Below are 25,746 nucleotides of genomic sequence, written 5' to 3' on the forward strand. Positions count from 1 at the left end.
CAGCAAATAGCTCCATATGGCATTATTATCACTTTGACCTTCAAATCAGTCTATAGACCTTGAAGGAGAAGTCAGAGTTCAAATGTGACCTGATATTTAAAATCTTCATGCAGTACTCTCTATATACACCACACATGTAAGAATCATAGTTTGTAAGTTAAAAGGCATTTTATCAATTTTTGACCAATAAATCATTTGCTTGACCTTGAAGACCCTAGTGGATGAAAGTCAAATTTTAATGGATAGTTAACATGACCTCACTCTGGACCCCTACAAAGTTTGATCAGAATAATTAAAAAAAATTCGAGCTCTTGAATGAACTGAATGACACGCACGCACACAACCGCTACCAAAGACATAACCTTCTTGGCAGAGGTAAAAACTATCTACAAAGAAAAATAATCTGCAGGAACTTCAAAGTCAGGTGATAGTTTGATTTTTACTGGAAAAATGAATACAGGTACACTTAATATTTATTAATTAAAAGTACAAATATAAGTAATACAGTAATTTAGAGCAGACTTCCTTGACTGTACTTTGAAATGTAAGTCTAAGTAGCTTGGAAAGAAAAGCGTCTGGACTAATCACACGAGCTAAGGTGTGAAAATGGGTGCAGGTCGGGTGTAAGTTTGAAATGTAAGAACTTTGACAGAAGAAAGTGACAATAAAATACTACTATTTGTCAAGTTCCCTTTAAGGGAGACTGAGTGTGTATCTTTTTTTCAGTATTTTATTACATTCATTAGTGAGTCCACAGTTTTTGGCACTCATATTAATATTCATATTAATATTTACATGCATCACTTTGCTCCTCACAGTTCATCCATCTTCCCATTTTCTTGTGCTTATCCATTTCAGGCCTGAAGCCTTTCCAAGCTGCCAGGGAGCGAGAGGCGCAGGTACACCCAGGCCAGGTCACCCATCTATCGCAGAGCTAACAATGCAGTACAATAAGTAAACTTAAAATATAAAATTCAAAGGAAACATGACAATAATCAATAAGACAAGACAGTCATTCACACACACAAAAATACCTGAGCAAAGATATGCTTTGTTTAACCTGAATGGATTAAGAATTAATAGCAATTTCCCAGATTTCTGCTTGTCTGAATAACCGATTGTGATCACTTTGTCTTGAAATGTGATATTGTGCAAAAATCTATTAAAGTTACCATAATAACCTGTTAGTTCAACATTCAATATTATCAGTGTCATTGAGAACGGTAATCATATTTATGCACTGTGATGTACTCCTTAGTAAAAACTCTAATTTAGGCCAGTTTCCATTGTTTTGGACCTTGAGTGATTGAGACCACCTGTACGAATATCCTCTGCCAGAGCATCCTCAATCCTTGATGATAAAGACCGCCTTAGGGTTTTCTTAAAGTCATTGCCGATGAACACATAGAGAACTGGAGATAGGAAGCTGTTTGCTGCAGCCAAGGTGGCCCCAACTTTTAGTCCAGTTTTAATGACCTCCAGGTTGTGTTTCTTAAAGTCTATCTCCAGCAGGACAAAGGTGTGGTAGGGGACCCAGCAGGCGAAGAAAGACAAAATGAGCGCAGCCATGATTTTGTACGGCTTTGTTGACTTGTGGGTCAGACTTCTGAGCTTTATGGCAAGCACAGAGCAACAGAAGACAATCATTAGGATAGGAATCAGGAACCCACAAATGAAACGGGTCAGTACCACCGCTTTATGTCTGACCCCATAGTCCGTGTGGCACTGAATGACCGAGCCGTGGACCGTGGTTTTCCTGTACATAAGTGAGGGCACTGTTAAGAATGCAGAAAGAACCCACATGAGGATGACGGCTCCAAAGGCTTTTCCTACTTTGCGGTGGTTGTGCGACCACACAGGAAATAAGACCATGATACAGCGGTCAGTGCTGATGAGAACCAACAGGAACACACTGCTGTGCATGTTGAGAAACAGGGCAGATGAGGCGAGCTTGCACAAGCCTTCTCCAAAGGGCCAGTGTGAAGTTATCATGTACACAACTTCGAAAGGCAACAAGGCACAGAACAAAAAGTTTGAAATGGCCAGGCTGATGTACCAGATGGTGATGACTGTGGTTTTCATTTTCCATCCACAAATCCAAATCACCAGGGAATTTCCTGCAAGCCCCAAAACGCATATGATGATGTTGACTGCCACCAGAGCATAAGTTGAAGAGGACGAGGCGCTATATAAATTTAGGGTTCCTTCAGTGGTGAGGTTGCTATCGATGTCTGCGGTGTAGTTATCATAATCAAAATACTCCACGTCCATGATTGTTCCTGAAATATATGGAACCACGACTTTTAAAAATACAAACATTTACACATATAAGCTTTAAAATTATAGGTTATAAATAACACAAAGTTTTTTTTATAGAGAAAAAGATACTTACATAGGGATTTTATGTCTCGTGTGAAAATAGAGAGTTTAAAGTTGCTTGTGCCGTTGGGTGGACTTTCTCACTTCTGTTTCTTGGGCAGTAGTACTCAGTAAGTACTGACGTAGGTATTTTGCAACAGGAAACTAGAAGAGAAAGGGAAAAAACTGCTGTAATATCCAAAAAGAGATATCCTCCAAAACTTAGGCAAAAAATATCACATTTCTTGACCAGGATTGTGCCTACAGATCATTTTAGTGGAATGGAAGTTATTGTGTAAAACTGTAATCTGTGGTTGAGCTCGCATTAGACCTCATAAGAAATAATTAAACTGGTTTACTGCAGATGGGAGACATACAATACCACAAATATTACACATGGCATCTAAAAAAATTGAATTCCCACATTGTAAAAACCAGTTTACACAACATTATTAGGTAGAATCAGTTATGGCTCAATTAGCTCACGTGTACAGGACATTCTGAGTTCTGTGCTAATGTTCCTTTTGCAGTTCCCCAAAATCAAATACCAAGCTGTTATGCAACAAACCAAGTGGGGAAAAAAGATTAATAAACAACTTTCATTTCAGGAATCACAAGACAAGGAAGCAGTAAATAAATCTCACTCACGACACATTTTAGATCAATATTGGTACATTTATACAGCTCCTCTCTGTTTCTTATTAGTAAAGCTCAAGGGTGTGGCTTTAACCTAGCAGCAAAAATACACAAGCCTGTGACAAAGTGGCTAGGACAGAATTCATTTGCCATTTGTCACTTGCATATATTGTTATTTTGTGTTCTGTTATCCTGTATAGTCTATCATAATGCTTTAATGTAAACACAACACATGTAACCTTGGCTCTACATACTATCCTGGGTCTGTTTGTGGTAGCATTGGTTATATTCATTTCATCTGTGCAAATGTACTTAAAGCTAAATGTCACTTCATCATTAATTGATTTGGATCTTTCATTTGTTTATGTAGTTTGGTTATACTTACCATTGTGTGTTCCTTTGAGCAGGTCCTATGTGTAAAACAGGTATGTGGGAAGGGCCGCCCCAGTACTTCCTGATCATGTCAATTGGGTGTAACCAAATGAAGGGGTGTTTCTTTTGTGTAAAATTGTTTATTTCATTTAAAATAACCTCATGAGTCAGATTACGTGAAGAGATTGACTTTTCAAACTGTTTCGTTGGGTGAATGAGTTTGTTAAGTGGAAAAATGATTTTATTCCTGTTTCTTTGTCTAGACTGTGTTATTTAGTCTACCCTGTTTTCCCAATTGTAGAGGTTAATGAGATCCAGGTGTGAGTGGAATTCTATATAAAGCAGGAGAGCTTTTGACTGACAGGTACACAGGAGGGTGATGTGGGGTGAACTGAGTGGTGGAAGGGAACTTACATTTGGACAAGTGGTTGATAAGTTAAGTCATGGTGAAGGGAAAGTGGTGGTTTTTCGTTTTTGAGAAGTACTGGTCTCATCAAGAGGATCTGAGGATTCAGGAGTGACGGACGGTTAACAGCCAGGAGATGGCAGTAATGCAACAGTTTTGGATGCAAGCTGCCGTTAAACTTGACTGAAGAAGAAGAAGACTGACAGGTTCAATGATTAATGATGTGTTTAATGACATAGAGGGTGGGGTGTTCACTTTTTGCTGATGATGGAGGAGAGGGAGGAATGTTGGTTTTGTTGTAAAGAAGTTACAGGAAGCGGTTGGTAAAGTGGAAGAATGGTCGTGGGGATTCAAGTTTTCAGTTGATAAGACTAAGACAATGTTTTTTACAAGTAAGAGGGTTAATGAGGAAATTAAGCTGAAGCTATATGGCATAGGATTAGAAAGAGTGAGGAAATTTAAGTTTCTGGGGTTGTGGTTTGATGAGAGGTTAACTTGGGGTGCACACGTTCAGGAATTGGTGGATAAGTGTAAAAAAGTTTTGAACATTTTGAGGTGTTTGGGAAGGATTGGGGAGCAGATAGGGAGTCCCTGAGGGCTATATACACTGGATTGGTGAGGTCAACGTTAGATTATGGTTGTGTGGCATATAATTCGGCAGCAGACACTTCTCTTAGAAAGCTAGATTTGATTCAGTATCAGGTGTTGAGACTTTGTACAGGGGCGACTCCCACTGTAGCCTTGCAGGTGGAGATGGGGGAAATGCCACTAGGGTTGAGGAGGGAACAGCTTACATTGACATAATGGGCAAACCTACAGGGTCAGGGGACAGATCACCCTGCATTAGATGTACTTAGACCTTGCTGGGAGAAGGGCAGGAGGGAGTTAAAAAGCTTTGGATGGGTGGTGGGGGGAAGACCTAGGGAACTTAAATTGGACCACTTAGACATATGTCGGCGAGTGCCTAGGCCTGCAATCCCTCCATGGATACTTCCTGAAGCAGCTGTAGATTTTTCTTTGTTGCGCCAGAAGAGTAAGGACGGGGCAGGCGGTCTAGACTCTAATATAGTTCAGGGTTTCAGAGATCAGTATTATGGGTATGTGCAGGTATATACGGACGCTTCGAAGAATCCAGCTAGTCAAGTGGGGGTGGCAGTGGTAATTCTGGACTTTATGGTAAAAATTGGGATGAGGATTAATAATGGTTTGTCTGTGTTTACAGGAGAAATGATAGCGATTCTATTAGCAGTGCAGTGGGTGGAAGATTTGAGGTCATTGAACACAATTATTTGTTCAGATTCCAGTGCAGCCTTGGTTAGTCTACAGAATGGTCATTCGAAAGGTAGGTCAGATATTTTATTAGAGGTTCAACAAACCCTTTACAGGATACATATGATGGGTCTATCGGTAGTGTTTGTATGGGTCCCTGCTCACTATGGGGTAAGGGGGAATGAAGCAGCGGACAGGTTAGCAAAAGCAGCCACTAATCATGAGATAGTTGATCTGGCGGTGAATTTTGGTCAGGAGGAAGTAAAGAGTATTATTAAGCTAGAAATCAGGGGAAGATGGCAGAAACAGTGGGACGAAGACAGGAGGGGAAGGTGGTTATATAAAATTCAAAGGGGGGTGGGAGTGAGGCGATCCACAAGAAGGAGTAGGCGAGAGGAGGCGGTGGTGTCAAGACTGAGATTTGGGCATACGGGTTTGAATTCCACACTGTTCTTGATAGGGAAGCATGCCTCAGGGAAATGTGATTATTGTTGAGCGGATGAAACTTTGGAGCATGTTACTTTGCAGTGTCGGAAATATATGGTAGAGAGGAGACGGTTGGTCCGAAATCTCAGTAGCATTGATATGAACCTTGATCTTGTAGGGTTACTACAGAAGGAGTCGGGGGATAAATGTTATCAGGCATTGTTTCAGTTTTTGAGAGAAGGAAAGTTGTTTGGGAGGATATGAAGTGTTTTGTTTTTGTTTTTTTGTTTTTTGTTTGTTTTTTTTTAGCGTGATTTCTGTCCATACTCCATACCAGTGGTGGCGGTAATGCACCATGCAGTTGTTTGCCAACCGCCAATAATACGTAAAAGGAAAAAGAAGAAGACTGAAAGGTTCTTATGTTTTTGTGAAACAATTGTTGAAAGGCTACGCCAGAAAATAAAGAACACTTAAAAGAAACTTGAACAGTCTGCAGATGCTGTCTTCCTATCACTTTCCATGCTGCTTATGTTACGCTACTTCACAAATGGTGGCAGCAGTGGCTCCAGGCCAATAGGTGATAGCAATGCAGAAATCAACCAAGTCAAGGAAACCTCAAGGGCCAACAGATTGTCCCCCAGAGGAGGCCCCAGATGATGGCAACCTGCCAGAAACTACGGGTGAGCACAGCACCAAAGCACAAAGTCTCTCTGAGCTCTCAACTTTATTGAAAGGCCTGATGCAACAGCATGCTGACCGTGAGGCAAAATGGGAGCAGGACAGACAACGCCAGGATTAACGGTGGCGTAGAATGCAACACCAGTTCAGCCAACTGCAGCAGGAGGTCCAGTCGGAGCGCCGGGAGCATCAGGTGCTGTGGGAAGGTGCAGTAGCTGATTCCGGAGTGCCACTGAGACCCTCAGTTCGGCAAAAGGTGCAACAGCCTGTTCAACAGCGAGGAAACCCCCCTGAATCTTTCGCAGCACCACATTCATCCAATCTGGGCAGAGTAAGCGGTTGGAAAGGCCCGAAGATGCAGCCCTATGGTGAGGATGAAGATATTGAACATTACTTAACCACTTTTGAGAGGATTGCAACAGGATGTCCATAAGAAGAATGGGCACTGCATCTGGCTCCACTTCTTAGTGTTAAAGCACGTGCGGCATATGTTGCTATGGACACTGATGGACTATGATAAAGTAAAAACCGCCGTTCTTGAAAAATTTGAAATAAGTGCTGAGACTTACCGAATCAGATTCCACGACATGACGGTGAAGGACGATGAGACACCCAAAGAGCTGAGAACGCGCTTTAAAGACCTATATGAAAAGTGGATGCTTCCAAAGGAGAAGACAAAGGACCAAATAGGAGATGTCATAGTGATGGAGCAGTTTCTCAGAGTTCTTAACCCAGAGCTGAGGACCTGGGTGAAAGAGTGCAACTCCACCACTTCAAAAGAAGCTGCAGAGATGGCAGAGGCTTTTCTTGCAGCCGGATGCCCACAAAAAGGGTACATGGTAGGAAAACCCAGTTCAGCCCTTGTATTTGTGGGTAAGTCAGGGGGTGGGAATGGGTCCAGAGCTAAAGGCCCTAAACAAAGTTCTCCAATCACTAGCAGTAGCCACGCTAGAGAAGTAAAGCAGAGAGGCCCATTGGTATGTCATGCTTGTGGTCAAGTAGGTCACTTTAAGGCAGATTGCCCAGGTCAGCAAGTCAGTAAGACTTACATGTGTCTTTCACCACAGTGTTTTGACTTGCTAGAGGAGGAAACTGAGTCTCTCGTACCCTCCAGTGATCAGGAGCACACCATCTGTGTTTTCATTGAGGGAAAGCCGTGTGTTGCCCTCTTGGATTCAGGCAGTAGCCGCACACTTGTCAGGCAAGATTGTCTCCCTAGCGACACCGCATTTTGTTAAAGTCTGGTGTGTTCATGGTGATAATGTTGATTATCCTATTGCCAATGTTTGCCTTCAAGTTAATGAAAAGGAGTACGTACTTACAGTACCAGATTGTCTTGGACCCGGACATGCCAATTCTTGGAGAGTTATTAGCAAAGACAGAGAAGAGAAGAATCTGCATGTTGCATGTGAAGGTCTGCTAGTCGTCACTAGGTCTGGTAATAGAGTGTCTCAGTCAGAGCTAGGTTTGAGTGAGTTGCCCTTTTCAGTCAGTGAAATTCCGGATGTTGATGGACCAAATAGGCCACATTTAAAGAAAAGTAGAATGCAGAGAAGACAGGAAAAAGTGAGGGGGACAGAAATTGCTGAGTCACTCCCTGAACCAGAGATTGAGGAGCTCCTGGTTGTCCCGAGCAATATTGTCCAACTCCAAAGGGAGGACCCCTCTTTAGCACCCTTGTTTACTAAGAGCATCCAAGAATCAACACAGATTACAGACAGAGTACGGGAAGTATTCATTGTAAAGAACGAACGACTGTATTGTCGTAGCAAAGTTGGTGAGCAGTTGGTTGTTCCCAAAAGCTGAAGGCCTGTAGTTTTGCAGTTGGCTCATTCACTCCCTAAAGTTAAAGACATTACAATAATACAACGAAAGCATGTATGGAGGAGTTCAGGAGAGAGGTACAACAGTAAGTGTCTATCTGTCAAACACGGTGGAGGCTCTGTCGCGGTGGAGACAGTCCAGTTGGGCATCTTGTCAAATGAAATGATAAAACTGTGAACACTGAAAAGTACCCTCAGATTTTAATCCACCAAGCAGTAACATCTCAAAAACTACTGATTAGAAATAGCTTCATATTTCATCATAACAGTGATACACAAACAAACTGGCAATGCAGTAAAAGCATGGATATCACTCAGCCTCTCCAGAGCCCAGACCTCAACATCACTGAAGCAGTGTGAGATCTATCTGACAGAGAACAGAAGAAAAGGCAGCAAACATCCAAAGAAGAGCTCTGAATATCTCAAAAAAAATAAATAAAAAAGTTTCGTCTCACTCCCATTTCTTCTTGTTGCACGTTGAAGCTTGACTTGGAACCTTGTTAAGGTCCAACCATGCACAATATGATTTTTTTTGCCATTTTTCAAGTGGACTTAAATTTTTGATCGGGACTCTATGAATATGGAGCTGCCAGGCAGGAGCAAAAGAGGAAGACCACAGAGGAAATTCAGGGCTGTAGTGAAGGAAGACATGCAGAGGGCTGTACGACAGAGGTGGATGCTAGAGATAGGGTGAAATGCAGGAAGATCTGTTGCGCCAACCCCTCAAGGGAACAGCAGCAAGAAGAAAAACCCACATATAAGTTGAATGTAATCTTTTGACTCTGGAGAACATAAAGGTTTTCTTTAAATACTAGTGCGATGCAAATATCAGTATCGATCTGATACCAAGTAAATACAGGGCCAGTATTGCTGATGCAGCTTATGTAGTGGAGAGCAGTGTGTCTTGATTTATGACATGAATCATCATCAATTAGCAAATTCTGAACACATTTTACTCCCTACTAAATCATTGTCATTTTCTTTCAACTTCACAGATTAATTAGTTAACAGAACAAAACCCACCTTTCAGCTTTTTCGTGTATTTTGAAACTTGTTTTTTGTTTTTTAACGTGACTGTCTCCTATTTTGGGTCAACGCCTGCCATTTAAATGCTTCTTAGGCTATAAATAAAATGGACCTAACAGTCAACACAAAAGGGCTCAGGAATTTTTCAGAATTCATGTCTGAGGTGTAGTTTTTCATTTCCAATAAAATAAAGTATTTAACACAATTCAGTGGGCTGAATATATTATTTGAATGTCTGAATATAGTCTATTGTTAATCAGTTAGCAAACCTAACAGCCAAGACGACCAATAACACTTTATTTTTATAATTAGTTAATGTCAAAGTGACTGCATGAGTGGAGCAGCGATTGCACAGGCATGTTTCTTTTTTGATGAACCTTAGAGGACAGAAATAAACTAAAGTATGAATCCTGTGGCACTCCATATTTGGCTTAATCTACCCACCTCTACTAAATGCTTGATAAAGACTCGTAAAGAGAGATAATTTGATCAATTAAAATACAAAGAGAAAAAAAATAAACAAATGAAAGTCTAATTGTATTGTATTATCAAAAGAGCGTTTTTTGTAAATTGCATAAACCAGACATGCGCAGATGTGATTATTGTAGCTCCTCCTCCTGTCAGTGACGTGTAGTTCCATTCTCTTGAGCTGCGAGCTTTCTTAACTGCGACATTGGATCAACATGGCGAGCACCGTGGCGAACAAGTGTCTCAGTCCTCTGGCTTTCCTCACTAGGAGGCTCTCCGCTCCCGAGTTCATCACTCAGTGTTGCTATCACAAGAAGGTAAGTGGTCCAGTCTGTAGCTTCTCTTTAACGGGGAGCTCGGCTTACAGCGTCGCAGCTGCTTGTTGGTTCATGTTTACTCCTACTGAAAGCATCCTGGAGTATATCAGCTAACTGATCTACTAAACACGGGCAACCACGACTCTGTAAGATCTTTCTGCTCGGGCATTTTGTTGACAACCATAGGACGGTGGCTTATATTTAGCTGGCTGCACAAATGTTTCAAGTTACATCAGACTGCCTTTACGCTGGTTATCTCAAACCCTTCACCTCCATGATGCTAGCCCGTTAAAATGAACAAATGTATTGTTTCATTGTAGCTATTTAGCTTACTGAAGGCTGGAATAACGTCACTAATCTGCAACCAGCTGTCCACTGCCACAGTTTTAACCATATCCGATTGATGCGCTTTAAAGGGTGGCAGTATGTTGTGCTAGAGTCAGGTAAATGTTATGTGATACCTGTGAAGGTGTACTGATGCAACAGCAGGTTAACCGGGTCATGGCAGCCATAACTGTGATGTATTTATGTTTAGCTGGATGTTTTTGGGTGATTGTGGAGGTTTAGACATTATATGCCTTTTATTAAAATTATTTCTTGGATAAGAGGTCATGTTTTAGCCATCAGCTGAGGAATCTGGCTTTAAACCTTTAATTTCTGATGAAAAATGCAAAAGGTTTTGCGATGCTCGGCCACTTCACACTGTCTTGGTCAGAGTGACTCAGCAAGAAATAGAGTAGGAGGGCTGAAGGACAGAGTTTGCACTGTGTAGACCATGAAATCCAGTCCTAATCTGCTCATGCCAGTGTCAGTTATGCAAGTGAGTCAAGTTGTAGTTGTGTAACAAGGATGCCAAGACTTGTACACATTCTTTTTACCATTGTATCTGAATATAGATGGCATTTCCTTCCTGCAAATATGTGATTGTTGAATTCTGACAGCAACAGGAAGAGTGCATTTGGCCTGATGCTCCTTTTCCCCTCTCTGTTGTCTGAAGGTGGTGGATCATTATGAGAACCCCAGAAATGTGGGCTCGCTGGACAAAAACTCCAAGAATGTTGGAACTGGTTTGGTGGGTGCCCCGGCCTGTGGGGATGTAATGAAGCTTCAGGTATGTTTGTTACGAAGTGTGTGTGACTTAAAGGCGTTTATTTTTGTTAGTTTAGTAGGGATACATTTTAAAGAATGGGAGAGATTAGGATTGTTTGGGGGTTTTTTTTTTTTTTTTTGGTTTGTTTTTTTTTCTTGCTCATTTTTTTTTGGTCACATGAGTAACAGTCAAAACTTTTCTCAGATTGAGGTGGATGACCTGGGGAAGATTGTGAATGCCAGGTTCAAAACTTTTGGCTGTGGTTCTGCCATCGCCTCAAGCTCTCTGGCCACCGAGTGGGTGAAAGGCAAATCTGTGAGTGAACACATTACAGACCTGCATCTCAGCTCCTTTGAATGTTTAATCTATTAAATATTTAGCGTGTTCTGCTCCGCTCATGGCTGTGTGTGGGCTTTTATTTTCAGGTGGACGAAGCTTTGAAGATAAAGAACACAGACATCGCCAAGGAGCTCAGTCTTCCTCCTGTTAAGCTTCACTGCTCCAGTAAGTTTTCTTTTAATACGTCAAGGCTCTTCTTTTTCTTTTTTCCAAACTTCTCTGCACATGTGCACATTTAACCTCCAATTATTTCCTGTTCAGTGCTTGCCGAAGATGCCATCAAGGCAGCCCTTGCTGACTATCGTCTCAAGCAACAAGATGACCAGCAGGAGGCAGTCAGAGCCAGCAATTAAATGGAGCGCTCACGCTTTGTGCTGGGCCCGGTTTGGCTCCCTGCTGCCAAGAAGAGAAATAGTCCAGCGTCAACACCTCACTTTCCTGCGGCAATGATGACGAGCCCACCACCTTTCAACCCTCTGTAGCAGTGTTACACCAGGCTGTTTTTATTAGTCTGCGATCCTCTAACCGTGTATACTGTATCTTTTAGCCTGTCACGTAAACGCACAATATAAGCACTGTTTTGGGTTGTTGGTACAGAGATGAGCCTTATTTTGGAAATTGCTTTGTACAGGTGGAGTTTTTTTTTTATTTTGAAAGGTGTGATGGAGGTATGGATGAAAGCTAAAAGCTGTTTATACCCTCTGCACTCTAAACGCACTGACCTGTTGATTAAGCAAAGTGGCTTGAACCAAAGAAAGGGGGTCCAGTAGTTTCAAATGCAACTTATATTTACAAATGCTTCTTTAAAAGTCTGTAATAAAATTATCCCTAATTGTACTTTTTGAATCCTGTTTATTATTTAAACATTTGACCCTCCAGCTACAGAAAAATACAGGCATAACTAATGAGGTTATTCTTAATTCTCTTTAAATAAGTCATCCTTGTGATCCATTTGAGTAAGCTGCACATAGACACAGAGCCTGCAAATACGCCCATGTACTTCCTGCTACAATAACGCACCAACTTAAATTGGACCACTTAGACATATGTCGGCGAGTGCCTAGGCCTGCAATCCCTCCATGGATACTTCCTGAAGCAGCTGTAGATTTTTCTTTGTTGCGCCAGAAGAGTAAGGACGGGGCAGGCGGTCTAGACTCTAATATAGTTCAGGGTTTCAGAGATCAGTATTATGGGTATGTGCAGGTATATACGGACGCTTCGAAGAATCCAGCTAGTCAAGTGGGGGTGGCAGTGGTAATTCTGGACTTTATGGTAAAAATTGGGATGAGGATTAATAATGGTTTGTCTGTGTTTACAGGAGAAATGATAGCGATTCTATTAGCAGTGCAGTGGGTGGAAGATTTGAGGTCATTGAACACAATTATTTGTTCAGATTCCAGTGCAGCCTTGGTTAGTCTACAGAATGGTCATTCGAAAGGTAGGTCAGATATTTTATTAGAGGTTCAACAAACCCTTTACAGGATACATATGATGGGTCTATCGGTAGTGTTTGTATGGGTCCCTGCTCACTATGGGGTAAGGGGGAATGAAGCAGCGGACAGGTTAGCAAAAGCAGCCACTAATCATGAGATAGTTGATCTGGCGGTGAATTTTGGTCAGGAGGAAGTAAAGAGTATTATTAAGCTAGAAATCAGGGGAAGATGGCAGAAACAGTGGGACGAAGACAGGAGGGGAAGGTGGTTATATAAAATTCAAAGGGGGGTGGGAGTGAGGCGATCCACAAGGAGTAGGCGAGAGGAGGCGGTGGTGTCAAGACTGAGATTTGGGCATACGGGTTTGAATTCCACACTGTTCTTGATAGGGAAGCATGCCTCAGGGAAATGTGATTATTGTTGAGCGGATGAAACTTTGGAGCATGTTATTTTGCAGTGTCGGAAATATATGGTAGAGAGGAGACGGTTGGTCCGAAATCTCAGTAGCATTGATATGAACCTTGATCTTGTAGGGTTACTACAGAAGGAGTCGGGGGATAAATGTTATCAGGCATTGTTTCAGTTTTTGAGAGAAGGAAAGTTGTTTGGGAGGATATGAAGTGTTTTGTTTTTGTTTTTTTGTTTTTTGTTTGTTTTTTTTTAGCGTGATTTCTGTCCATACTCCATACCAGTGGTGGCGGTAATGCACCATGCAGTTGTTTGCCAACCGCCAATAAATACGTAAAAGGAAAAAGAAGAAGACTGAAAGGTTCTTATGTTTTTGTGAAACAATTGTTGAAAGGCTACGCCAGAAAATAAAGAACACTTAAAAGAAACTTGAACAGTCTGCAGATGCTGTCTTCCTATCACTTTCCATGCTGCTTATGTTACGCTACTTCACAAATGGTGGCAGCAGTGGCTCCAGGCCAATAGGTGATAGCAATGCAGAAATCAACCAAGTCAAGGAAACCTCAAGGGCCAACAGATTGTCCCCCAGAGGAGGCCCCAGATGATGGCAACCTGCCAGAAACTACGGGTGAGCACAGCACCAAAGCACAAAGTCTCTCTGAGCTCTCAACTTTATTGAAAGGCCTGATGCAACAGCATGCTGACCGTGAGGCAAAATGGGAGCAGGACAGACAACGCCAGGATTAACGGTGGCGTAGAATGCAACACCAGTTCAGCCAACTGCAGCAGGAGGTCCAGTCGGAGCGCCGGGAGCATCAGGTGCTGTGGGAAGGTGCAGTAGCTGATTCCGGAGTGCCACTGAGACCCTCAGTTCGGCAAAAGGTGCAACAGCCTGTTCAACAGCGAGGAAACCCCCCTGAATCTTTCGCAGCACCACATTCATCCAATCTGGGCAGAGTAAGCGGTTGGAAAGGCCCGAAGATGCAGCCCTATGGTGAGGATGAAGATATTGAACATTACTTAACCACTTTTGAGAGGATTGCAACAGGATGTCCATAAGAAGAATGGGCACTGCATCTGGCTCCACTTCTTAGTGTTAAAGCACGTGCGGCATATGTTGCTATGGACACTGATGGACTATGATAAAGTAAAAACCGCCGTTCTTGAAAAATTTGAAATAAGTGCTGAGACTTACCGAATCAGATTCCACGACATGACGGTGAAGGACGATGAGACACCCAAAGAGCTGAGAACGCGCTTTAAAGACCTATATGAAAAGTGGATGCTTCCAAAGGAGAAGACAAAGGACCAAATAGGAGATGTCATAGTGATGGAGCAGTTTCTCAGAGTTCTTAACCCAGAGCTGAGGACCTGGGTGAAAGAGTGCAACTCCACCACTTCAAAAGAAGCTGCAGAGATGGCAGAGGCTTTTCTTGCAGCCGGATGCCCACAAAAAGGGTACATGGTAGGAAAACCCAGTTCAGCCCTTGTATTTGTGGGTAAGTCAGGGGGTGGGAATGGGTCCAGAGCTAAAGGCCCTAAACAAAGTTCTCCAATCACTAGCAGTAGCCACGCTAGAGAAGTAAAGCAGAGAGGCCCATTGGTATGTCATGCTTGTGGTCAAGTAGGTCACTTTAAGGCAGATTGCCCAGGTCAGCAAGTCAGTAAGACTTACATGTGTCTTTCACCACAGTGTTTTGACTTGCTAGAGGAGGAAACTGAGTCTCTCGTACCCTCCAGTGATCAGGAGCACACCATCTGTGTTTTCATTGAGGGAAAGCCGTGTGTTGCCCTCTTGGATTCAGGCAGTAGCCGCACACTTGTCAGGCAAGATTGTCTCCCTAGCGACACCGCATTTTGTTAAAGTCTGGTGTGTTCATGGTGATAATGTTGATTATCCTATTGCCAATGTTTGCCTTCAAGTTAATGAAAAGGAGTACGTACTTACAGTACCAGATTGTCTTGGACCCGGACATGCCAATTCTTGGAGAGTTATTAGCAAAGACAGAGAAGAGAAGAATCTGCATGTTGCATGTGAAGGTCTGCTAGTCGTCACTAGGTCTGGTAATAGAGTGTCTCAGTCAGAGCTAGGTTTGAGTGAGTTGCCCTTTTCAGTCAGTGAAATTCCGGATGTTGATGGACCAAATAGGCCACATTTAAAGAAAAGTAGAATGCAGAGAAGACAGGAAAAAGTGAGGGGGACAGAAATTGCTGAGTCACTCCCTGAACCAGAGATTGAGGAGCTCCTGGTTGTCCCGAGCAATATTGTCCAACTCCAAAGGGAGGACCCCTCTTTAGCACCCTTGTTTACTAAGAGCATCCAAGAATCAACACAGATTACAGACAGAGTACGGGAAGTATTCATTGTAAAGAACGAACGACTGTATCGTCGTAGCAAAGTTGGTGAGCAGTTGGTTGTTCCCAAAAGCTGAAGGCCTGTAGTTTTGCAGTTGGCTCATTCACTCCCTAAAGTTAAAGACATTACAATAATACAACGAAAGCATGTATGGAGGAGTTCAGGAGAGAGGTACAACAGTAAGTGTCTATCTGTCAAACACGGTGGAGGCTCTGTCGCGGTGGAGACAGTCCAGTTGGGCATCTTGTCAAATGAAATGATAAAACTGTGAACACTGAAAAGTACCCTCAGATTTTAATCCACCAAGCAGTAACATCTCAAAAACTACTGATTAGAAATAGCTTCATATTTCATCATAACAGTGATACACAAACAAACTGGCAATGCAGTAAAAGCATGGATATCACTCAGCCTCTCCAGAGCCCAGACCTCAACATCACTGAAGCAGTGTGAGATCTATCTGACAGAGAACAGAAGAAAAGGCAGCAAACATCCAAAGAAGAGCTCTGAATATCTCAAAAAAAAATAAATAAAAAAGTTTCGTCTCACTCCCATTTCTTCTTGTTGCACGTTGAAGCTTGACTTGGAACCTTGTTAAGGTCCAACCATGCACAATATGATTTTTTTTGCCATTTTTCAAGTGGACTTAAATTTTTGATCGGGACTCTATGAATATGGAGCTGCCAGGCAGGAGCAAAAGAGGAAGACCACAGAGGAAATTCAGGGCTGTAGTGAAGGAAGACATGCAGAGGGCTGTACGACAGAGGTGGATGCTAGAGATAGGGTGAAATGCAGGAAGATCTGTTGCGCCAACCCCTCAAGGGAACAGCAGCAAGAAGAAAAACCCACATATAAGTTGAATGTAATCTTTTGACTCTGGAGAACATAAAGGTTTTCTTTAAATACTAGTGCGATGCAAATATCAGTATCGATCTGATACCAAGTAAATACAGGGCCAGTATTGCTGATGCAGCTTATGTAGTGGAGAGCAGTGTGTCTTGATTTATGACATGAATCATCATCAATTAGCAAATTCTGAACACATTTTACTCCCTACTAAATCATTGTCATTTTCTTTCAACTTCACAGATTAATTAGTTAACAGAACAAAACCCACCTTTCAGCTTTTTCGTGTATTTTGAAACTTGTTTTTTGTTTTTTAACGTGACTGTCTCCTATTTTGGGTCAACGCCTGCCATTTAAATGCTTCTTAGGCTATAAATAAAATGGACCTAACAGTCAACACAAAAGGGCTCAGGAATTTTTCAGAATTCATGTCTGAGGTGTAGTTTTTCATTTCCAATAAAATAAAGTATTTAACACAATTCAGTGGGCTGAATATATTATTTGAATGTCTGAATATAGTCTATTGTTAATCAGTTAGCAAACCTAACAGCCAAGACGACCAATAACACTTTATTTTTATAATTAGTTAATGTCAAAGTGACTGCATGAGTGGAGCAGCGATTGCACAGGCATGTTTCTTTTTTGATGAACCTTAGAGGACAGAAATAAACTAAAGTATGAATCCTGTGGCACTCCATATTTGGCTTAATCTACCCACCTCTACTAAATGCTTGATAAAGACTCGTAAAGAGAGATAATTTGATCAATTAAAATACAAAGAGAAAAAAAATAAACAAATGAAAGTCTAATTGTATTGTATTATCAAAAGAGCGTTTTTTGTAAATTGCATAAACCAGACATGCGCAGATGTGATTATTGTAGCTCCTCCTCCTGTCAGTGACGTGTAGTTCCATTCTCTTGAGCTGCGAGCTTTCTTAACTGCGACATTGGATCAACATGGCGAGCACCGTGGCGAACAAGTGTCTCAGTCCTCTGGCTTTCCTCACTAGGAGGCTCTCCGCTCCCGAGTTCATCACTCAGTGTTGCTATCACAAGAAGGTAAGTGGTCCAGTCTGTAGCTTCTCTTTAACGGGGAGCTCGGCTTACAGCGTCGCAGCTGCTTGTTGGTTCATGTTTACTCCTACTGAAAGCATCCTGGAGTATATCAGCTAACTGATCTACTAAACACGGGCAACCACGACTCTGTAAGATCTTTCTGCTCGGGCATTTTGTTGACAACCATAGGACGGTGGCTTATATTTAGCTGGCTGCACAAATGTTTCAAGTTACATCAGACTGCCTTTACGCTGGTTATCTCAAACCCTTCACCTCCATGATGCTAGCCCGTTAAAATGAACAAATGTATTGTTTCATTGTAGCTATTTAGCTTACTGAAGGCTGGAATAACGTCACTAATCTGCAACCAGCTGTCCACTGCCACAGTTTTAACCATATCCGATTGATGCGCTTTAAAGGGTGGCAGTATGTTGTGCTAGAGTCAGGTAAATGTTATGTGATACCTGTGAAGGTGTACTGATGCAACAGCAGGTTAACCGGGTCATGGCAGCCATAACTGTGATGTATTTATGTTTAGCTGGATGTTTTTGGGTGATTGTGGAGGTTTAGACATTATATGCCTTTTATTAAAATTATTTCTTGGATAAGAGGTCATGTTTTAGCCATCAGCTGAGGAATCTGGCTTTAAACCTTTAATTTCTGATGAAAAATGCAAAAGGTTTTGCGATGCTCGGCCACTTCACACTGTCTTGGTCAGAGTGACTCAGCAAGAAATAGAGTAGGAGGGCTGAAGGACAGAGTTTGCACTGTGTAGACCATGAAATCCAGTCCTAATCTGCTCATGCCAGTGTCAGTTATGCAAGTGAGTCAAGTTGTAGTTGTGTAACAAGGATGCCAAGACTTGTACACATTCTTTTTACCATTGTATCTGAATATAGATGGCATTTCCTTCCTGCAAATATGTGATTGTTGAATTCTGACAGCAACAGGAAGAGTGCATTTGGCCTGATGCTCCTTTTCCCCTCTCTGTTGTCTGAAGGTGGTGGATCATTATGAGAACCCCAGAAATGTGGGCTCGCTGGACAAAAACTCCAAGAATGTTGGAACTGGTTTGGTGGGTGCCCCGGCCTGTGGGGATGTAATGAAGCTTCAGGTATGTTTGTTACGAAGTGTGTGTGACTTAAAGGCGTTTATTTTTGTTAGTTTAGTAGGGATACATTTTAAAGAATGGGAGAGATTAGGATTGTTTGGGGTTTTGTTTTTTTTTTTTTTGGTTTGTTTTTTTTTTCTTGCTCATTTTTTTTTGGTCACATGAGTAACAGTCAAAACTTTTCTCAGATTGAGGTGGATGACCTGGGGAAGATTGTGAATGCCAGGTTCAAAACTTTTGGCTGTGGTTCTGCCATCGCCTCAAGCTCTCTGGCCACCGAGTGGGTGAAAGGCAAATCTGTGAGTGAACACATTACAGACCTGCATCTCAGCTCCTTTGAATGTTTAATCTATTAAATATTTAGCGTGTTCTGCTCCGCTCATGGCTGTGTGTGGGCTTTTATTTTCAGGTGGACGAAGCTTTGAAGATAAAGAACACAGACATCGCCAAGGAGCTCAGTCTTCCTCCTGTTAAGCTTCACTGCTCCAGTAAGTTTTCTTTTAATACGCCAAGGCTCTTCGTTTTCTTTTTTCCAAACTTCTCTGCACATGTGCACATTTAACCTCCAATTATTTCCTGTTCAGTGCTTGCCGAAGATGCCATCAAGGCAGCCCTTGCTGACTATCGTCTCAAGCAACAAGATGACCAGCAGGAGGCAGTCAGAGCCAGCAATTAAATGGAGCGCTCACGCTTTGTGCTGGGCCCGGTTTGGCTCCCTGCTGCCAAGAAGAGAAATAGTCCAGCGTCAACACCTCACTTTCCTGCGGCAATGATGACGAGCCCACCACCTTTCAACCCTCTGTAGCAGTGTTACACCAGGCTGTTTTTATTAGTCTGCGATCCTCTAACCGTGTATACTGTATCTTTTAGCCTGTCACGTAAATGCACAATATAAGCACTGTTTTGGGTTGTTGGTACAGAGATGAGCCTTATTTTGGAAATTGCTTTGTACAGGTGGAGTTTTTTTTATTTTGAAAGGTGTGATGGAGGTATGGATGAAAGCTAAAAGCTGTTTATACCCTCTGCACTCTAAACGCACTGACCTGTTGATTAAGCAAAGTGGCTTGAACCAAAGAAAGGGGGTCCAGTAGTTTCAAATGCAACTTATATTTACAAATGCTTCTTTAAAAGTCTGTAATAAAATTATCCCTAATTGTACTTTTTGAATCCTGTTTATTATTTAAACATTTGACCCTCCAGCTACAGAAAAATACAGGCATAACTAATGAGGTTATTCTTAATTCTCTTTAAATAAGTCATCCTTGTGATCCATTTGAGTAAGCTGCACATAGACACAGAGCCTGCAAATACGCCCATGCACTTCCTGCTACAATAACGCACCTAAAAAAGCTCTGCAGCTGAGATCCGCTGCAGCCAAAACACACCAGATTGTGGTTTTATACACTTGACAAATCCTGACTGCTTCGCTTTATCTCAGTGTCTCAGCTTCTCTCTCCCTCACACCCGCTTTCTATTTCTCTGACTTACGTGCACACAATTTTGAAAAGCGCCTTTGCAGAACACAGCGACGTTCAACATCATCTGCACTCACTAGCTTTATTGGGCTGTTACATGAAGACCCGACATGCCGTCCGATTGCCGTTTTGATTAATTTGGAGGCTTTTCACAGAGGCGGCTGCGTTGGAGTCCCACTGAGATGTGTACGAGCCCACATGTTCAAGCGGTCCAGCGTGTGATGTGCAGTGATAAAACCAGTCAGACGGGCTCCGTAAAAGTATGGAATCCTAAGCTTGCACCCTAAAAAGAGAAAAATTTAAAACTCCACAGTTTTACTCTTGGAGTCTGCTGGAGTAGCTTTACATGACTTGCAGGTCAAAAATCATCATGCTGTTTTTTTTTTTTTGTTTGTTTTTTTTTTAAAGAGCATTGCCTCAATGCATCTACTTCCTGAAACAAGCCATTATCAGGAATGTGTACCCTGGTGATGTCACAGAGAACTTTTTATTTGAAACTCCGGACATGTTTAATATAAAAGTCCACCCTACTGTAGCAGTGTATATATGACAGAAAATGGGGAAAAGCATAACAGGTTCATATTAAAAATTCAAAAACGGAACTGAGTCCTAGTTGTTCAATTTTGTTTTTGTTTTTTTTGCATAGAAGCAGAGGTGGGACCAAGTCATTGTTTTGCAAGTCTCAAGTAAGTCTCAAGTCTTTATCCTCAAGTCTCAAGTAATGTCAGGCAAGTCAGAGTCGAGTCTCAAGTCACTGGTGTAAAAGTCCAAGTAAAGTCACAAGCCTGAAACTTTGAATTTCAAGTCCTTTCGAATCTTTAAAAAAAATATGAAAAAAGCATGTTGCAGTTATATGCTAAATGTAAATATTAGACCATGTAATTTTAAAATCTGTGTTTTTCTCAACACATGACAAAATAGTGAACTTAGAAAATATACACAAATTGTGAAATTGCACCTCTTTAAAATGCAGCTCAATTAAACCTAGCTCCTAGAATAATTTTCACCGACAGTTCTGAGATAAGCTGCATGTTATTCTTGGATGCGGTTGTAGGACCGGCTTTAAAATCGCATGACAAAAATATCATACACATTAAAAAAAACTGTATCACCAACATAGCCTGGACAACATTTGCTAGTTAGATGAAGTCAGCTATCTCATCTTAGCATATTTATATGCATATTTATAATCATACGGTTCTTGGAGTGAGTGCATACACTCATGAAGTTTAGTAACTTCCGGTCACTGCAACAAGCCCAGGTACAGTTTACCGACGGATGGGTGCAGGACCTTGAAATGCACCGTGTAGAACGAAAGACCATCGTACGTATCATAAGTTTACCAGTCTCACAAATCGTCTTCATAAATACACATTCGTTAACCGTTTATTAATAGGACCTTTGAGCTCAACGGTAATTAATTAGTAGTGGAAATAATTTCTGGTAGCATCACAGAAATGTAGCAGTGACAATAATACTGTATGCTGTAATCGTACTGGGCAATTAGTGATACAAAAAACCTGTTTTATCCTGTGAATAAAAGTATATGTTTTTGTCAATGTACCATAATAACAGAGGAGAAACGCAATATTGTGTCAGGACAATTCACTATTTATGCACAATAAATAAAGGAGCATAGCGCGACAATTTCTGTTCAGTGCCAGACTTGCTTGTAACCTATATCACCAATTATGTTAAGAAAATGACGTATTAACTACTAAAAAACACTGACCTTCGTGTAAATGCTTGGAGCAGACTAACCTGTGAGCTGGAGTGTTCTGGGACGTTATATTTGATCTTTGAATGGCTGCAATCCAGGCCATCCGTCGCGTCTTTGTTACTTCGGAAACATGGCTCGAACAATTTCTCTTCAACGACTAATCCGATAACAACCGATCTCTTTACCCGTCGGCTTCCCGTGGCTGTCATGCGTCATTGCAGTTAATAATACAACGGCTTCTTGACATTTTTGTGTTTCTTTTTATCGCTGTATAACTGATTTTAATTGAAAGCCTGCGTGCGCTAGTACCGCTTGCCACGAGTTCCCAGAATCCTTTGCGGTTCTACCCGTGAATGACGTCACATTTTCAATCTCTATATAATATGCATGTTAAATTTTATATTTGGGGTAAAATATCAAGTCTTTTCAAGTAAACCGGTTCAAGTCCAATTCAAGTCCCAAGTCATTGGTGTAAAAGTCCAAGTCAAGTCACAAGTCTTAGAACATTTTTTCAAGTCAAGTCTAAAGTCATAAAATTAATGACTCGAGTCTGACTCGAGTCCAAGTCATGTGACTCGAGTCCACACCTCTGCATAGAAGCGCAGAGTAATTGGGACCACACCACCTACTGTTACCAGCAGAGATGTTTAAATTCAAACACAGGAACACAAAAAATACTAACACTATTTGTGTACTGTGAAACTTGTACAAAGGTGCATAAAGAGAGTATCATGTATCATCTTCAACTCTGCCTGCTGTATCTTTAGTAACTTCTCTGCATTTCCTCAAATAAAATCCTGCAGAAATCTTTGGTTTTCTGCAAAAATGTGATTTCTTAGAAGGCAGTTTTCTCTCCTGCGATGAGCTGAAGTGTAGCAGAGTCATTGTGAATGTGCAGAGAGGAGGGCCGCGGACTCCTGCCCGTCAAAGGCTCTTGTGAATCAACTTCCTCTGACCGAGGCAGCTCAGGAGGATTCGGCTCTGAGCTGCCCTCTGTGGTGGTGGCCTCACTGTCGGAAAGCTCGCTCGGCTCATTTTCCTCTGGGAGACTTGGGAGCTGATGGTCTAGGATGCTGTCATCTGCTTTTGAGCTGTCCTCGGGACTGTGGTCTGCTACTTTCTGACTGGGATCGCTTCTCTCTGCAGCATCAACAGATTTATTTGGAGCGCGCAGGCTCTTGGCAGCCCTCATAATGTCAGCCTGGAGCTGCTTGTGAGAGTCCACTGGCTTGCTTTCCTGCCCCGGGGAAGCTTTTTCTTGAACTTCGTTAAAGGGTTTAGCACCTCCACTTTTGTCCCTGTCATCCACATACATCTTTGAGGGGAAGGAGGAAGGATAGTAAGCGTTGACTTTGCGTCTGTGGCTCATGAAAACTGCCCCGCAGATGATAAGGAAGACGAGAAGGATGAGACTGGCTGCAACGAGGATGAGGAGCATGTTCTCATTAAGAAAGTTCACAAGCTGATTCAGAAAGTCAGTTTCCTCCTGGGCTGTGTTGGCAGGTGCGGTCTGGTACTCTGTGGAGACATTGGTAATAGGCAGATAGAAAGTGAAGTAGTTGTTGTCTTCCTCATCTATGCTTCCCTCCAGAGTATCTGAGTAAGGCAGAGGTGTGGAGAGGCTGCTACTGATGCAAAGCACCACGCACAGACCAATGTGATGAAGGGCCATCAGGAGCGGCATTTCCCCTCGGAATCTGTAAATAACACTTAACATCAGTGACACACGTCAAGAGAATATGTGCTTTGTGTGTATTTGCTTAACATCTTTTTTTCAGAAAAGTAAAATTAGTAGTGCTGCTCTTGAGACATTCAGTCTGCTTTACAACAAAAACAAAGATGGATGACTGAAATTCCACAGTTTACAAAGTACGAGAAGATCATGTTTTATTAGTTATATTTGTCTATCTTAATGTTCACTTGGTTGCACTGTTTTAAATGTCATGAGTAAAAGTTAGAGTAGAAAAGGCTCCCAGCTCTGGGTTAGTTGAAATTGCACTTTGAAAGAAATACATGTAAACTTATACTTATGCCTTATACGCTTATTGCCACTGTATTAGGCATACACTTTCAACTGCTTATCAATGCAAATTTCTAATCAGTCACATGGCAGCAACTTAGTGCATTGATCTGTTACAGTTCAAACCGAGCATCAGAATAAAAAAGAAAAGTGATTTAAGAGACTTTGTTGCTTGTGTCAGACAGGCTGGTCTTGATCTTCTCTAGGGTTTACAGAGAGTGGTCCAATAAAGCAAAGCTATCCAGTGAGCAGTTCTCTGGGTGAAAATGCCTCGTTAATCCCAGAAGTCAAAGGAGAATGGCCAGACTGCTTCAAACAGATAAGACGGCAACAATAAACTAAAATCACCACAACCGAGGTATGCAGAAGAGCATCTCTCTTGAAGCAGACTGACTACAGCAGCAGAGGACGACACCAGACAAGAAGACAAGCGTGGAAAACATTGTTTAGTCTGATGAAATCCAGGTGTTAAGGTCAGAATTTAGCATAAACTACATGAAAGCATGGATCCATCCTGCCTTGCATCAATGGCTTAGGCTGACGGCTTCTTGGCACACATTGGACCTAATAGTTCCAACTGAGAATCGTTTAAATGCAACAGCCTACCTGACTTTTGTTGCTGATTATCTCCATCCCTTTTATGCCCACATGCTCCCAGGAGGATAACGCACAGCTCAGATCATCTCAAATTGGTTTCTTAAACATGAGATTGAGTTCCCTGCACTCAAATACCCTCCACAGTCACCAGATCTTGATCTCGATGGGATGTGGTGGAATGGAAGATTCACATCACGGATGAGACACAGCTGCAGCAACTGTGTGCTGTCATGGTAATATGGACTAAAATCTCTGAGGAATGTTCCCAGCACCTTTTTGAATCTCTGCCATGAAAACCCTGAAGTGCATCCAACCCAGTACTAGCAATGTGTATCTAAAGAAGTGACCATAGAATTATATCTCAAGCAAATTAACCAAATCTCTACAAATTACAATTTTTACTACACCTTTTTACATATTAGAATAAATTATATTGAGCGTATCATTAACCCGAGAGGTGTTGATTTAGCAGGAAAACTTCCTGCTCAGATATAACCAAAAGTATCTTACATGGCTTTCTACAACAAGAAGTATAAATAGTATGTGTGTTTGCAACTTGATTAATTTAACCGAACAACCAGAATTCAACCAGAACTTTGATCACACTAAGCTACGTGCTCAGTCTGTCTCCCAAATCTTTCTGCGCCATCTGTGTGCAAGCTGCGAGACATGAAAGTCTGGGAAACGGGTTCTGATGTTGTTGTTTCTTTCTTTTTTCCCAAATCAATCACCCTGCTCACCCTGGACCTAATAAACACTGACACAGTAACACGCACAGAAGGAGGTCACAAGCACACACAAATCTTCACTCAGCAGATTTAACAAGTGCGACTATTTTATTTGCAAACGTAATGTCGAAAACTTTTAATGTCTAAATCTGAACCTTGTCTCTACTTTTTTATTATCATGTTCCTAATTCCTGAGTTTGAATCCTTCTATCATGATGCTGTCAAACAAGGTGTCAAGATGCTGTTATTGAATTTTAAGGACAAAACCTTATGAAATGACACATTTGACTCACCATCCACTGCAGAAGAAGAGCTGTCTGCTGAAAAGCCCTCAGAATGAGGAGGATGAGACTGGAAAAAAGTGAACTTAGCACAGCAAAGAGCGGCGAATGCTCAGTGAAGCACGCCCCCTCCGCGAGTTTCAGGTTTCAGTGTGGAGGTTTGTCTGGGTATTTAAAAAAAAAAAAGCAGTTTACCATGAGGAGAAATCCCTCCTTCTGCCTATCCACTGTTCTCCTCCCCCTCCAGTTTCCCCCGAGAGTGTCTGAGCTCTCCGGCCTGCACACAGATTGTTCTTGTTATGTGGGAGTTTATAATGTGCTGTGGGGGCAGGGACCTCTTCTCCACTCTGATGTTTGGCTCAGTGGATGTGGAAAGCCAATTCCACAAAACAAAATTAATTCTTAAGAGCTATAAAAGCATCACAAATAAATAAACCCTCTAAAAATAAAACAGAGCCTCTGACTGACAGCCTTTCCTTCGTTTTACCCCCTTAGTCCCTCACACTG

The 25,746-nt window shown here is 41.9% G+C and overlaps 4 protein-coding genes across 5 annotated transcripts; 2 read left to right on the top strand and 2 right to left on the bottom strand.

Annotated features, from left to right (window-relative positions):
* Nucleotides 1–358: 358 nt before the first annotated feature.
* On the bottom strand, nt 359–21,793 carry LOC146666048 (chemerin-like receptor 1). 2 transcript variants are annotated; one of them, XM_085413851.1, is made up of 3 exons: nt 21,655–21,793; nt 2,393–2,523; nt 359–2,279 (listed from the first exon to the last, which is right to left on the bottom strand). In XM_085413851.1, the coding sequence occupies exon 3, from the start codon at nt 2,269–2,271 to the stop codon at nt 1,267–1,269; it is 1,005 nt and encodes a 334-aa protein (XP_085269977.1). In that variant the 5' UTR covers nt 2,272–2,279; nt 2,393–2,523; nt 21,655–21,793; the 3' UTR covers nt 359–1,266. The 2 variants fall into 2 exon arrangements, with proteins under 2 accessions (XP_085269977.1, XP_085269978.1); XM_085413852.1 differs by lacking the exon at nt 21,655–21,793 and adding an exon at nt 3,380–7,834.
* iscub (iron-sulfur cluster assembly enzyme b) lies at nt 9,620–12,045 on the top strand. The gene is made up of 5 exons (XM_085413850.1): nt 9,620–9,779; nt 10,777–10,890; nt 11,074–11,184; nt 11,295–11,373; nt 11,470–12,045. Exons 1-5 carry the CDS (start codon nt 9,678–9,680, stop codon nt 11,559–11,561), a joined length of 498 nt encoding a protein of 165 aa, XP_085269976.1. The 5' UTR covers nt 9,620–9,677; the 3' UTR covers nt 11,562–12,045.
* LOC146666050 (uncharacterized) lies at nt 17,151–19,576 on the top strand. The gene is made up of 5 exons (XM_085413857.1): nt 17,151–17,310; nt 18,308–18,421; nt 18,607–18,717; nt 18,828–18,906; nt 19,003–19,576. The coding sequence occupies exons 1-5, from the start codon at nt 17,209–17,211 to the stop codon at nt 19,092–19,094; spliced, it is 498 nt and encodes a 165-aa protein (XP_085269983.1). The 5' UTR covers nt 17,151–17,208; the 3' UTR covers nt 19,095–19,576.
* Nucleotides 20,362–25,746, bottom strand: tmem119b (transmembrane protein 119b). The gene is made up of 2 exons (XM_085413853.1): nt 25,252–25,746; nt 20,362–23,310 (listed from the first exon to the last, which is right to left on the bottom strand). Exon 2 carries the CDS (start codon nt 23,295–23,297, stop codon nt 22,449–22,451), a length of 849 nt encoding a protein of 282 aa, XP_085269979.1. The 5' UTR covers nt 23,298–23,310; nt 25,252–25,746; the 3' UTR covers nt 20,362–22,448.

Source organism: Rhamphochromis longiceps, linkage group LG7, assembly GCF_057381845.1.
Source record: "Rhamphochromis longiceps isolate RC_006_pf linkage group LG7, R_longiceps_female_GT1.1, whole genome shotgun sequence".
NCBI lineage: Eukaryota > Metazoa > Chordata > Actinopteri > Cichliformes > Cichlidae > Rhamphochromis > Rhamphochromis longiceps.